The sequence below is a fragment of the Zonotrichia leucophrys genome, chromosome 2 (assembly GCF_028769735.1).
Source record: "Zonotrichia leucophrys gambelii isolate GWCS_2022_RI chromosome 2, RI_Zleu_2.0, whole genome shotgun sequence".
NCBI lineage: Eukaryota > Metazoa > Chordata > Aves > Passeriformes > Passerellidae > Zonotrichia > Zonotrichia leucophrys.
Window position 1 is genome coordinate 44,076,688 of NC_088171.1, and position 14,933 is coordinate 44,091,620.

The window sequence follows — 14,933 nt, forward strand, 5'->3', positions numbered from 1 at the left end:
CCAAAAATCCCATCAACAAAAAGAAATGGATGGTAAGATGTTCAAAGACTTGCCTGCTTGCCTCCAGAGAGGATGAAAACTGACCCTCACTTCTGATTGCTTTCTTGTAAGCTGCACAATCACTGACATCCTTCCAGGCTCCAGTTGCCTTCCCTGCTGTCAGTGTCATTCTGAATTTCACTTTCTTTATTAGCACAGCCCGTGCCCACAAATCACCTGCAGATGTACACATTACCACCATGTTTGCTCCCTCACCTGCAATTCGTTTTTGCCTGGAATGAAAAGTAAGTGGGTTTGTTCCCCATGGTGATATGATGTTTTAAACCAAACAAAATTGCTGTTGTTGGCTGGTATTTTCAAATGAGACAGTGGGCAGTAGGTGGACAGTTCCCTTTGAAACTCATTGTCTACTCATTTTCAGCATTGCTGAAATCCCAGCATTATTTATAAAGGTTTCAGTGTCTTAATAAAATGATCTGTGCTTCCTTTCTAGAATGTACTAGTTAATGTATCTTGAGCCTTTATCTTGACTCAGTAATTTTTGGCCTTCCAAGATTGATTGCATCCTCTTTTAGGTGCTGATCTGATAATCATAGTGATGTGTATTATTTCTGAGATTGAATATTCTTTGCAATGTTGCAAGATTCAATTGCTCTCAGAATATAAACTCTCTAAAAAAGGGCAATTTTTTCTCCTGTGTAGGTGGACAGTGGCAATAATGTGGTGGATGTTACTGGAATACAAATAAGTTCAAACAGTAGATGCTAAGGGTAATTTAAGTGAGCTCTCTGAAGAAAATGAGTACAATTCCAGCGGAATTGATAGCAATCACTGTTTAAAACAAATCATCATGTACAACAGGAAAATACCAATCACATTTACTCCTGGTAGAAGTTGTTTAGTTTTATGGTATTTCAAGATTCAGCAGCTCCTGAGGTTTCACTTCATGGTTTAGCACTAACTCTGCAATCAGTCCAAGGTCTCACAGCCTTCCATTTGTACTGCTTTCCATTCTTTTTTCATGGAAACTACTTGGAAATTACTGCATAATGTTGTCCCAGCTACTCACAAGGTGAGATTTTTAGTCAAAATGCCTACTGAACTTAGAGATTTCACCTGGTGTTCTCATGGTTTCTGGATAGAATTAAAATATTTGGGCTTCATGATCATTGCTTTTAGGGCTGAATTATGATCACTTATTTCAAATTCTCTTTTTCTAGTACTGTTCCATGGTTTTCATGGTTTCTTGTGATTCTCCAAAACATAGCATGACTTTTTCATTTTCTGAATATGTAAAGGTCAGAAAAGACTTAATTGCTATTGGGATTGCTTGTTAAGGGTTAAGGAGCAAGTCAATGAGCACAGTACCCAGCATGTGCATAGTTAAGGAGATCCCTGTAAACTCTGACCCTTGGCTAATCTACGCACAGGGCATGGTGAGGTTTTCAGTGGTGAGAAGGAAGCACATATGGCTATGAATCAATACATAAAGCCACAGATTCTCTGCTCATCCTTCAGCAAACTTCATATGATGTGGTTTTTGAATGTCATCCATATAACAGTGCCACATAAGCAAGGCTAATGTAATTTAGACTTGTGCCGTTCAGTTTTATTTGGATAGGTGCAGACTTTTGGGAGAGAGATCTTCCAGATGAGAGCTTCTGATAAAGGAAAAAATGTGGGGGATTTGTCTTACTGAGACAAACTGTGTAGCTGGAGTTCCTAAAAGGAAAGAGGAGAGCAGAGCAGGGGCAATAATGTGGAGGTGCAATGAAATCTGATTTGGTGTCAAGTTACTCTAGAAAGAGGACTATGAAGGGTTGGGATTTGTACCATTTCCAGATGTTAGGAACAATAGGTTCTGATGAGAGAGAGTCCTATGTCATGAGCTGCTCATAAAGAAACTTTGTGCCCATGCATTACAGATTACGTTACTGGCAGAAAGTGTCAGTTGCTCTGATAAAATGGTAGATTAATCTAAAATAACACAGAGTCTAACAGTGAAAGCACCTTTTAGCCATTTCCAATTGACAGGTGAATAATGCTGGCTAGCAAACCACTGTAGCCAGGCAGTCACTTGACAAGATGTTATGTGCTCATCGCTTGAGTTACTGCAGCATGACTCACTGAATGCCTTCTTTGACTTGCTGTGTATCAGAGCATCAATTTAGGAGATTCCCACTGTATTCTTATGGTGGACTTGGCAAAGATACTCATGTGAGAGCAAAGCTGTGCTAAAAATCTTTATGGGAATTAGAAGGAAGCCACCGATGTTCTTGAATATGGTAGGTAGGAGTGCTTGGTCTCCTCCTACTTTAAGTGAAAAGAAATGGCTTTTTATCACTTCAACCCCTAAATATTTGCCCTGACTTTTTCTTTCCAATTACCATTGCACTCTCTGTTCCAGCTGATTGCATCCGGCATCAATGTGAATTGCTGTCCTCTCAGTAAAAGTCATGATAAAATCACCAACTCCAGTGACAACAATTTCTACTTTGTTATATTTGGTATCAGAAGTCATTATGAAATTTATAAGAGCAGAGATTTAACTTTACCTTTCAAGCAGAATTAATTGTCTCCACAAAAATTTCCACTTCAGCGCTAAGCATTTGGATATTGGGATCTGCAGTGTTGATAAGAAATTTCCATTTTTTGAACTAGCTCAAGGTTATTGTTATGCTCCTTCCCAGCCTGGTGTGCCAGCAGTGACAACTCAACAAAATATAGAAATTGGACTGTGAGACTCTTATTCTTTGTATTGGGTTTTGAAACTGAGGAATCATGTTGGATGCAAGAAATGGGAGGAGCCATTTCCTGGTATCTTGTGTCCTGGCCACCATCACAATCTCGTGGTGGTTTCCATCTTTGGAGGTACAAGGTAACTTGGTACATGCTGAGTCTGGGAAGTGTTACTGCCACATGCTATCCAGATCCAAGTTATCTTCATAGAGAGATCCTTGAAGACAAACTGCACACACTGTTCCACTGATGTTCCCCTATAGAGACTTTCCAGCTGTGCACTTCAGAAGAGAACCACACTGTTCTTCAGAAGCAATTCTTCAAGCCAAAGCATTTTTCCCCTGTCAGATTAAATTGCAGTAGCACCTATTAATTTTTTTACCTCCGAGGTCCATACAAAAATCTTGGTGCAGATTGTTTTGTGCTCCTTTGTGGAGATATCCATGAATATCTACAATGAGTCATTTTAATAGCCATGAACTTTAATATGCACTTTAGAATTCAATAAAATGTATGGCAGTAGAAGGAAAAGGCTTTTATGGCCCAAATTTTAAGTAAATTAAAATCCTTTAGCCCAGCAGTGTGCACCTCTTAGTCAGTTCCCAAAGTGTTATGCACAGCAGCATACCACAATCGGGAAAAAGACTTCATCATCCCCTGCTGAGTGTAAGTAAAGCAGTCTTTCAGAAGTCATGAAGAAAAAGCATTGGGTGATATTTTTATTCTGCTCCTGTGAATGTTCATAACACTATTGGTTTAGACTCATGAGCAGTATGTATATATGCTTCTTGTGCTTGTGATGCTGCCATCAAATGCATTGTTTATCTTAAAAATTCAGAAGTAAAAGTCATTTTGAGGTCATTCAGTAGGCGCTGGATGTTCTTTGAGATAAGTAGCCCTATAATGCTAGAAGTATAGAAGGCTTTTTGCACATTTTTTGGTGCAATTAAAAAAAATTACAGTAAAGAAAGTGTTTACTTGATGTAGTATTTCAATTTATACAGAGTGGACCTTTCTGAGCCAGCTGAAACTAGTTTTGTTATTTATTGAGGGCAGCTTTAGTGAAGACAAAAGCAACAAATGCCGAAAAGCTAATTGTTTTTTAAGATTTTGATTTAAGAACTTATCAGTGACCTTTTGATTGCCATTGACTGTCATGTTGATGGTATTATGATCTAAACAAGCTTGAGGAATGTATTCTCACAGACAAAAGACATATTTGGTGAGGAAATTTATTGACACTGTCTGAGCTACCACTTTCTTGCAGGTGAATAGAGCACTCTTGAAGATATTGATCATGAAATGTTTTTGAGCATTGAATTTCCTCTTACACACACCAGTGTTCTGTCCAACACTCCATTTTTAGGTAATAATTTCTGTCTGGTGATCCCAAGGCATCTTACAGCATGACTATAATTTTCTGCATCTCATGGGCTAAGCCAAAATTTTATTTACATATCAATTTTCCTTGTCACAGTTTCTCACACCTCATTTTCAAAGGCCAGGCTCAAATGAGTCTACTGGGTTCATTATGGAAAAAAATTAAACATCTTAGTCCATGAGTTTCTCTTTCTTTTACTGAAAATCTGTTTTAAGATAATTGCACCATTTATACTTTTCAATGCTTTCCAGACCCCAAATTTGAAGTATTTTGGATTTGCAGTTTGCTTTACAAGCAAGTGAGAGTATATTGAACTCAGCAGGAACACTGAAAGATTGAACCCTGCCTGTGTGTGGCCAAGCTGGGATATTGGTTCTTGGCTTCTGTCAGAGAGAAGTGAGTGGGTGCTCCTGGCTCAGGAGTCATTGCTGTCCCAAGGCAATGACTGAAAGAGAAAGTGGGAATGGGCAAATCCTGTGCTTCTCCTGCCAAAGAAGAAATGAAGGTGAGTGAGACAGTGTCTGCTGCTCAGAAGTGTAGGAGAAACAGCAGGAACCCCTCAAGGCTGAAGTTAGAGCTGATGGCCTAATTCCTCAGGCATTTTCCATGGTCTTCCTTCAGCTTCTTCCCTCTGTCCTCCCCTTTCCATGACAAAAATGGGCTGCTTCTCCTGTTGGCACTTTGTCTCCTACACTGCTCCTCTCCATCCTGCATGGGATGGGACGAGCATGCCACCTGCCAACACCATGGTTCCAGCAGTTCTCAGCAGCTTTTCATTTGTTAGGGTGCACTTTGAAATGAATAGTGAGAGCAAACTTGGTAGTTAGAGTGAGTGAGTATTGGGGCACAATTAAAGTTTGAGGCATTTTTTGGGACTCTCATCTTTTGCCCGTTTTTCACATTACTTGAATCACTGTCACCTCACATTACTATTACCTCAGGTCATAACAATGTGTAATATTTTGTGAATTTGCTTAGATATGTAAAGAAAACAGATTTTCTTTTCAGCTTCTCTGTTGAACTGTATGTCATAGATCCATGAGTCATTCTGTTATTCTGAATTTTTAAGGACTTTTTTTAAAAGTGGACATTAATGCTATGGTTGCTTCAGCACTAGAGAGTGTCTCTATTCACTTTGAAAATTGCATTTCAGTAGCAAAACAACTAAAATTTTAAGTATAGGCTTATTCATTTGAAAATGTCAAGTGGCCTCAAACATTCAAAACATTCAGACCATTGTACTTCTTTTTGTTTTGCACACAAAGCGTAGCTTGCCTAGTTTCTCGTGCTGAGCATACATAATGCATAGATTGAGCTGTTCAGATTTCCAGCACCTTGATTTTGTCGATAGTTTGCAAATGCAGAAACGCTTGTGCACAGCATTAATTATATAGTCTGTTTTCAATATGGAAGCACTCGAATAATTTTGACAGCATTTACTAGAAGTAGCATTGCAACCTTGGGAAGTTTGCTTGAGAGAAATGTAGGCAGGGAGTTTTCCAAGAGGTTTGATGCAGGAATGGCCGAAGCTCTCTTTTGAAAGATATTAAAGGTTTGCTTTGTAGGGAAAAAAAATAGGTACTGGACTTCTATCTCCATCTTTAAATGCCTAAACAGCTCTGTGAAGCTGTTTTGGCATTTAAGGTTATCAAACTTTATTTTAATGCAGACTGAATATGTAAATCTTTCTAGGCCTTTCTGAAAATCATAAATCTACTGTCCATAGTTGGTAATTGCTTTTCTTTCTTTCTCTCTAGAATGGTGTCATTATGGAATTTTATGGCTCTGCCAAAATGTGAATTTGCCTTAGTCCTGTTTTATGCTAGGAACTTTTTAAAGAGCTACAGATGTGAAGAGATCTGAAAGAAGTTGTGGACTTTTAATCTCCCATTGGAAAGATATAGATGTGAACTAAGTCCAAATGTTCGAAAAACCGTTTGCAAATGAGTTTGGGAGTCTTTTTGTGTATATGTTAGTGTTTATTTTTTATGTATATATACGCTTAAATATTTGCCATAATTGGACACTTCACATTCCACAGCGGTTAGAGTTTTTTTAGCTTTTAAAATGTCTTTTTGATTGGATTGTTTAAGAGTATTTTTACTTTTACTGTAACCTTGTATGGGTGTTTAGCATAGCTCAGAGCTTGAATGCTGCTTCACCTCCCTCTGTGGCTGTACAGTGCTCAAGCCCAGCTGGAAATTCTGTGAGTAAATTACTGTGATGTTTGTGATATTTCTATAAAGAATCAACTATCTCCATACCAACTGATTTCATTAATCTCTCCATTGAAGCACCTCTGAAGCATTGACTAATGAGACTGACTTATTGCTAACTCAGAAATGCATTGTTTTATGTAGTAACACTTCATAGAATATGGCTAAAGACAATGCTTGGATTGAGAAAAAATAAATATAGTAATAGTTAGAATTCTGATTGTTTCATGAAAATGCATAAGTACCTTTTCCTTTCTCTAAGAGGTGAATGGTTGGTTTTAAAACTTTCATTTTGGTATGAAATCCTATATCAGGAGAGCCCCCTGACGCAATATTAAGTATTAAGCCATGTAAAAGGAAATCAGCATTAACTCTGTATTACCACACAGCTGAGCAAAGGAGAATGCAGTTATATTCTTAAATTCTTATAAGATCTACATATAATTATTTAGTTTTCAGAGATAACTACTGTATCCTCACATGCCCTCATTCAAGAAATAGTTGAGTATTGTGCTGCTTTTCAGAGACACCTGTCTAAAACAAATGCATTGATAAACAAAGCAAATAGCATCAGGTATGCGTTAAGTGTGCCAGGAATCCCTTCTTGATCTTGATCTGTGATGCTGAAGGAATTAAACTGATGACTTTTCAAAGATTCTTTGAATGACATGGCACTGTTAAAAATCAGAATGTTTAAAATAATTATAGAAAGACTAGGAAATCTCAGACTGTGCATAAAGCTCAGGGAAGTGTGTTTCAGATAATTCTTCGTGGCCACAGTGAAGCAGTGTAATCACCTTACCTCATGAAGAAAAGCTCCATAGAAGCAAATATATTTCTGCTCTTGTTTTTAATATTGGTTGTAAATTTCTTAATAGAGGAAGACTTTACAATTGCAGTGTTCAGGTTTGATTTAAATTACTGTTTTGTTGTAATTTTTTCCCTTCTGTGGGAAAAATTAATAGAAACACGTTTTCTCTTGTGATAAAGCATTTTCTAAATTCATAGTAGCTAGAATTCAACTAGCAGCTCTAAATTCTAATTAACGCTTCTTCCAAGAGCAGATGTCAGCTTCAATTCCTATTATATAAATTCATTTATCTCTGAATATGAGGTGCATGGAGAATATTATGCTTGATATTTCTTCACCTGTATGTCGACATGTTTTAATAATAAGATCTTTCTCAACTCATGGGAAAACATGTCTTAAATATGCTTTAGATTTTGCAGGTCTTTGAAGTAGGGCATCAGAGAGTTTTGTTTGCAATCAAATTAAGGTGCTTTAATTCAGGAATTACAAAGTAATTAAGGATGAATTAGGAAAATTATCACTGTGTTTTCAAGTGAAGAAATTTTCATTCAGCAGTAATATGAGAATAGTCGAAGTCCACTGAGGCTTGAGGGTGAAGGTGGGGGCTAATATTAGTAATTTGTATTTTTTTTTCTTACAAGATTTTATATAATAATAATTTCCATTGCCTTTTTAATTTTTTTATAAGACCTTTTCTTAGACTTAGCTATTTTTTTCCCATTCCCAAGATTGAACAGCTGTCAGAACTAGAAAAGAGTTGCCCTACCTTTATAAATAAGTTCCTAAAACCTGGATCATGGAGATTATTATGCCCTTCTCCTAGCACATCTCAAGGGATCTTTAAACAGCAACAGAGAAGTAACGGTGAAAATGAAGATTTGAACCCAGAGCCATTTCTTTCAAGTGTCAAAGTTTTAATCATTCATAGTCAGTAATGCCAACAAACTGAATGACAGAAAGATAAACCTGTTTGTTTACTGAACCATGAGATGCTGTAGCAGGTATCTTAAGATTTTCTGGTACAGTTAGAAAACAATATTTTGTATGAGACTAAGGGTATGTAATTTCCTGAATCTTTTGCAAAGTCATCTCAGGAGATAAATGTAACTGTCTTTTTTGCTGAGATTCATATCACTGGTGGTTAGCTGCTAAGTAGCATGGTTGTACTGTTTTAAAGAGAAATATGGGGTTAATAAATTGATGCTTGGAAATAGCATTAATTCAGGGACAAATAATTTTTGGATGTGTTCATGAGAATCTTAAGTAATACTGCTGGACCCTATGGGGTTAGCTCCTTGAGTTAGGAAGAACAGAATTTAGAGGCATTTACTGAAATTATTCTTTCAAAGATCCCTGCACTTGCCTTTATGCCCCATGAGCCAAAATCAACACAGATTTGTTCTCTACTTTACAATGTGCTCTTTGGTGGTGGATGCAGGTGGCCTGGCTGCATTCAAAAGGATAAATAAATGCTCAGTGGAATGGGTATTCCATGTCCAGAAAGTTCCTTTATTGAGGTTTGCTTTGATGTGGGCATGAGAAACTGCTATTTTGAAATAACTGAATTTTCTGTGTTTGTCTTAGGAGCAGTGTGTTTGTTGCCTGTTATGGCAGAGGTGCTGATGCCTGGTCTGGAGGGACTTTGATGGTGTTACTGCTCTGGTGTGTTCAGTAGTGGCTTGTGCAGAGCCTCTCCTTGCACAGACCACACGCAGCTCCCTGCAGGCACCACTGAGACCAGGATGGCTTTAAATGATTGCTGCCATCATGCTAAATGACACTGGGAAGTGAGAAGCTGAAAAACCTCTTAGCGGCTGATTTGTGTCATAGTTATCCTTCAAGGCAGGTCATGACAAGTTGTTGAGAGATATTAACCTGGCTGCTAATGCCCAAGGAGGAGCACAGCTTCAGCATTAATCTTGTTTTGTGGCTTTTGTCAGTGTGGCATAAAGGTAGGTCTATTGTAATTGATCTCCAAGCCAGAAAGGAGGAGTTAATATGTAGCTAGCACCAGAATAGTAAAAATGAAGACCAGCGGAATAACAGAGAATTCTTTGTTCACCTAGGGAAAGATTTACAACTTCCTCAGCCAGCTGAGAACACAACATTATTATATTGTCAAATTTTAGTAATTTTGCACTGATGCATAGAAAATCAACTGCAAATCACCAGATAGCCGGATGAATTCACATCCACTAAATGACTTGGAATGGTTTTAGACACCCTGTGTCTAAAAATTGCAGTTCTCAAGGCTCCTATTTAGCTCCCCTCTAACTCCAGCAGTGCCTGTGATTTTTCTGATATTCTTTACTGCATCTTGCATACTCAGAAGTGCCTTATCCTTGATAAAACCTCTAAAAGTCTCTATTTTATGTCCACACTCCATCATTATCCACAAATCAAATATCAATATGGCCTTTGGATCTTGTTGCAGGTGATTTTCTCAGGCATGTGTTCTTTGCTGCACAAGAGCTGGGAACAAGAGTCATTTTTTTTCAGGCCACAGCTTATGTGGATGGCAGTGTCCCCAGACTGGCAATATCTGCTGTGCAGCCGGTGGCTTGGGGTCACAGGATGTGTCTAAGCCCTGTATCTCCTCTGCATAGAGCACTGGGACCACTCTGTGTAGCCAGGAGTGAGGCAAGTTGAGCTCAATGAATCCCTCCATCTAAGACATCTGAGAGAAGATATTTAAGCACATTACTGAGTATTATCCGAAGCCAGACCCTTGATGGGTGGAGCCCGATGTAATTCCTTATATTTTAGCACACTGAAAAACAATTTAGGCCAGTGTGGGAAGGAGGTCTGGCCCATAATTTTTCACAGTAATGAAATCCCAGATGTCAGGTGTCCCCTTTGCTTGTGTCGCCTTGGCTGAAAATGAGATGATGACTCACAGTGAGCTTGTAGGTGAGTGAGCTATAGGATAGCATGAGGAGAGTAAATGCCAGTAAATGAGAAAATATGGATGGCCAAATGTGGCTGTAAATGGGAGTTCTGCACTTGTTCTCACAGCACATTGGGTGGTAAGGCTTTAATTCTTTTTAAAACATTAGTGCAGGTATCCCATATTTCATGTGAAATAGCAATCTGCAACTGCACCTCTCTAGGATTTTATGTGGATGGACAAATATCCCCTAGCACAGGGTCAGGGCCATGATGGACAAACCCCCTTTCCAGGAAGCGCTTTCCCCTCTCCCTCCATCAGGATCATAGATTCACTTGGTGACACCTCTCTGATATTTGCTCTCTGAATCCCACCCTTCTGCCTCTGCATGATGTGGTAGTAGAGTCAAATTAATGCAGCTCTCAAGTCCAAACAGAGCCTGATGTCTTCTTTTGTAAAAGCAGGTTATAGTTTTTGTTACCTACCCTCTGATTTTCAGCCTATGAACATTTTTCCCCTTAATTCTGTTGTATCAGCTATTGCACACATTGGCTGATTTGCATGCTCTGCCAAGCTGAACAGAGGAGACTCAAGTCTGCAGGTCACATTTATTAGCAGAAGCAATACTCCCAAGGTATATATTTGCTTAATTTTTCATCTTTAAATAGACAGAACTACCCCAAAATTGAATGTAATTGTCTGAGAGGGAGAGAGGAGTCATTAAAGGCACTGATGAAGTAGCAGTAATATGAGGGTGGCTTTTCATGTATTGATTTTTAACTGTTGGGGAGAAATAGTGATATTTTTGATAATGTTTTGTGAAGAAATGTACATTGTTTGTCAAACAAATCTCCATTTACCTTTCAGTGGTAATCCAATCCCTAGGTTTCCAGTGTCTGAGAATTAATTATTTCCAACAGTTTTTATTTTCTCCTCACAACATTAATTTCTAGTTATAGGAAGCAGGACTGAATCAGGTCTAGACCTGTAGAGATTCCAGCTTTGCCCTGTGAGTTCTGATCCTGGGTCTTGGCTTTCTCTGCCCCAGGTTCCTGATCTACCTCTGTGTCTGGAGCCAGCAGAGGGGTGACCTGAAGCCAAAGGGAGATCACACCTGGGCATTATCAATGTGCTAGAAAAACAAAGAGCAAGTGAGATGGGAGAAGTTTGAGAAGCAATAAAGTAGAATTCTTTGCAATGTTTTCCTAAGAATTGAGGAACTCACATAATATGGAACTCTTACTGGCTGACGTTTTATTATGATGATGTTGTTCCTCAGCAGTAACAGGGTGACCACTGATAAAAAGCAACTACACAATTAGGCTGATTACGCTATTGTATGAGAAGAGTTGACCTTGCCCTGGTGTTAAACATGTAACAAAATAATCAGTACAAAACCAGGAAAATCTACAACTGCAGTTTGTGAAGTTGGTGTTGGGAGGTAGGTTTGACTATTTAAATACTATGGGAAGTGTTCCTGCTCCCTACGTGCACATTTACTGAAGTTCTAAGCCTTAATGCTGGCACCAGGAGACATCTGTGATCGCCTTCTCTGTCCCTGTATGGATCATCCTTGGTACAGCCACAAGCTGTCCCTGCTCCTGCTGCCTCAAGCACTGGCTGGGGAACCTCCTGCATATCAAATGGTTGCCTTCCAAGTACCTCCTTTTTGTCTAAAAGACAAACAACTCTCAACTGCTCTTACATGTAAAGGTATAGTGAAAGAAACCAAATCCTTTGTCTGAAGCATGAAGAGCAGGCAGATAGTCTCTGAAACGCTGAAGGAAAATTACCCTGGTATTTTCATCAACATATGAAGCCATCACTGAGTGAAAAATTCTGTTACCTGTGACACATGAACTGAAAGATGTTTTTCCTTTAGGAGGAAGAAATGCTGTTCATTGTCTTGCAGTTTTCAAATGGTTCTTTTTCATAAATCAATATTAAGATGCAGTGTGTGTTTTGTCACTGAGTTACAGATTTGTGTTCTGATAAAAGGAGAGCACTGTAGAAAAGAAAAAAGTGTCAAGTTAGATCATACTGAGCTTGTACAATGGTTTTCTTATATTTGATAGAAGCTGAAATAAAGCAATGAATAACAAAGTGTGCTCACATAAAATGCCACTGGTGTTCAGCTGACTGGGTTGCTCCTTTGGATTTTGATGAAATCCGGAGGCAGTAATACATGTGCATTTACCAGACTTGTTGTAGATAAAAGAGTCTGTCAGAGTCAGCAGGAAGAGGATTTTTGGATTGTAACAATGAAGATGGCCATGCTTCCCATGACTTTCCTATGGCCAGGCTTTTATTCTTGAGCTCTGTATAGCAACTAACCATGGAGAAATTCACCAGGAAACCTTAGTTCCTTTTCCTGTCAGGCAAACAAGGTGCTTAATCAAACCTACAACATTTAGAAGGAATCTGCACTAGTTAATGTTTGTTTTACTATATAAGATGAATTACCTTTTACTTGACCTTTTCTATAATATTTCTCCCCAGATCTGCCATTGGGAAGCTGGGAGTGGAGGCATTTGAGGCAGTGTACAGCTGCCTCAAGCAAGCGAGACAGCAGAATGCCAGTGAGGAGGAGCTCAGGAGCTGTCTGGAGAAACTGGTTTCCAGAGCAAGTGATTGCTTTGAAGTGGATCAGCTGCTGTACTTCGAGGAGCAGCTCCAGGCTTTAGAGCCACATCTCCAGCTGTAACAGTGTGTCTGCAGCAGCTGGGAATGGCACCAGGGGGAAGGGGCCTCCTTCAGGCCAGCAGGCAAGTACAGGAATATTGCCAGCTGGGGGGCAAATCACCAACAGGATGGGACTGCTAAGGAACTCATCTCAAGCTGTTTTGTTTTCCAGCATCAGTCTCATTACATGGTTATGACTATGGGAAGATGCCAGCAGCTCACATCTCAGGCAGCAGACAAAGAACTTAATGTTATAACTTACTTTAAAAGTTTTTTAACCAATCACACAAAGCAAAAGCATATTGACAGTAGTTCTATGCAACCACTATAAGCACACATACCTTCAGTTAAAACAATGCTTGCTTATTTAGAATACAATACTTGCTTGTAAACCTTAAAACACAATGCACAGAGCTCTATTATTAAGCTTGGAACTTCCTAATATCTTGCTAGATATACTTTTCTGTAGCTTAGGGAGTTATTCTAGACAAGCATTAATACACAGACCATTGTTCCATTTGTCCTTACTTTTCTACTTCTAATATAATTTTGCTGCTGACCATTCTTATGGCTACTGCTTAGCTGTAATTGCAGTTCTGCTGTCTTTGAGGCCTGCCTTTTGCAGCTTTTCCAAACCCCTCTGATTTTAAAGATTCCCAGCAGGAGGTATTTGGAGGACACGACTGAGGGTAATGTAGTACCTAAGCATGTGGGTAAGCTCCATTTGAGAGTCCAGAATGCAGTGAGATGTGGGTAAATATGGCACTAATTTAAGGGGCAGGAAGAAGAACAAATGTTTGTGACAGTGGAGAGAGGATTCATGGTTACCTGTGTCCTTTCTTCTGCCACTTAAAGCAAAGGAAGGGTGTTCTGGGCAATGGCTGGATGCCAGTCCTGCACTCAGAGCATCACTGGCAGAGCTGCCATTGATGGAATGATGCAGGATTAGATTCCAGCTGCTGTTGATTTTTGTGCTAACTCATCCTTGTTATATTTATGCCTATAATTTTTGTAATTTGGCAGATTTACTCTTAAACATATATGTATATGTATGGCCACTCAGCCCCTAATTGTCTTGTTATAATTGATTGTTCAAAAAGGCTGCATTTAATCTGAGCTTCAAAGAAACTGTGGACATACTTATGTATGTGGATATTTATATACATATATGCATGCTCTCATACACAGAGATAGGTGTGTATATTTATAATGGCAGAAGTATGTCTGGTCATGCACTGTACTTGTCTAAAGAGTTTTGGATTAAATTCATTCTTCAAAAATGAAACAGTAAACTGATTTTTTTTCTGCCTTGCACATTGGTACTGTTAATATTCTTTCTTAGTGTTTATGCTCCCTTCTTCATATGCATCCCACTCCTGCTGATTTCAACTGTCTATCAGGCTCTGATTATATACTTAATGTTTTCCTTCTACCTCTTCCTTCCTTATTCTGCATTCTGGGCTCCTTCCTCCATCTGTGTAAAAGACTAAAGGTTAACAAAGTCCTACGATTGGTAAAGGAATCTAAAATGAATTGTAGACCAAATGAATTTTAGGCATTGAGCCATTATGATAAGCCTTATGCTTCCTGCTTTTTCACCATAAGGTCTTTTATTTAGTACAGTCCCAAGACTTAAAGGACTTTGGGACTGTACTAAATAAATTAGAAGATATTATTAATAAGAATATCAAAAAAACATTTCTATTTGACCTGAGTTATTTACAGTGAAGTATACCAGATTAATGGTCAATTAAGCAGTGCTACTGATCCATCTTTATGACTTGTGTTAAGAACAATGCAAAAGGCAAGTAGAGTCATATAAATCTATTTTTGCAGCAGCTTAAGCTGAGGAAGCAAAAGGCACATCCAGCTACAGATGATGTGGCACTGTACTTCCAGCTCCAAGTAATAAGAGATTCTGGTATGTTTCAGCTTTTTCTAACTTCAGCTTTTATTTAGAATACACAGTGTTACAAGCCAGAGACTAAAGCCCACTATGATGTTCACTGAGGTAGGAAAACATAATTGTTTGTCATGTTTCAGTCTCTTTCCTGTTACTTCTTACACTCCCTGTCCTTCTCAATACTGTGCAGGTGTGCCTGATTCCATATTTTCTGCACATAAATTAAGACCACTTAAAAACAGAAGTGCTGAAGTCCAGGATACAGGAGGAGTGCTTGGATGTTGCCAGGATTTAAAGTCCAAAAGCAAACAATG

The 14,933-nt window shown here is 38.7% G+C and overlaps 1 protein-coding gene across 10 annotated transcripts in view; it reads left to right on the forward strand.

Annotated features, from left to right (window-relative positions):
- The window catches only part of NEK11 (NIMA related kinase 11), an 82,126-nt gene extending 68,183 nt beyond the window's left edge, over positions 1-13,943 (forward strand). For all 10 annotated transcript variants that reach the window (XM_064704775.1, XM_064704776.1, XM_064704777.1 and 7 more), the window contains one exon: positions 12,534-13,943. In XM_064704775.1, coding sequence (XP_064560845.1) covers positions 12,534-12,738 — 205 coding nt within the window. In that variant the 3' untranslated portion in view covers positions 12,739-13,943. The remainder of the gene's footprint in view (positions 1-12,533) is intronic.
- Positions 13,944-14,933: the final 990 nt, after the last annotated feature.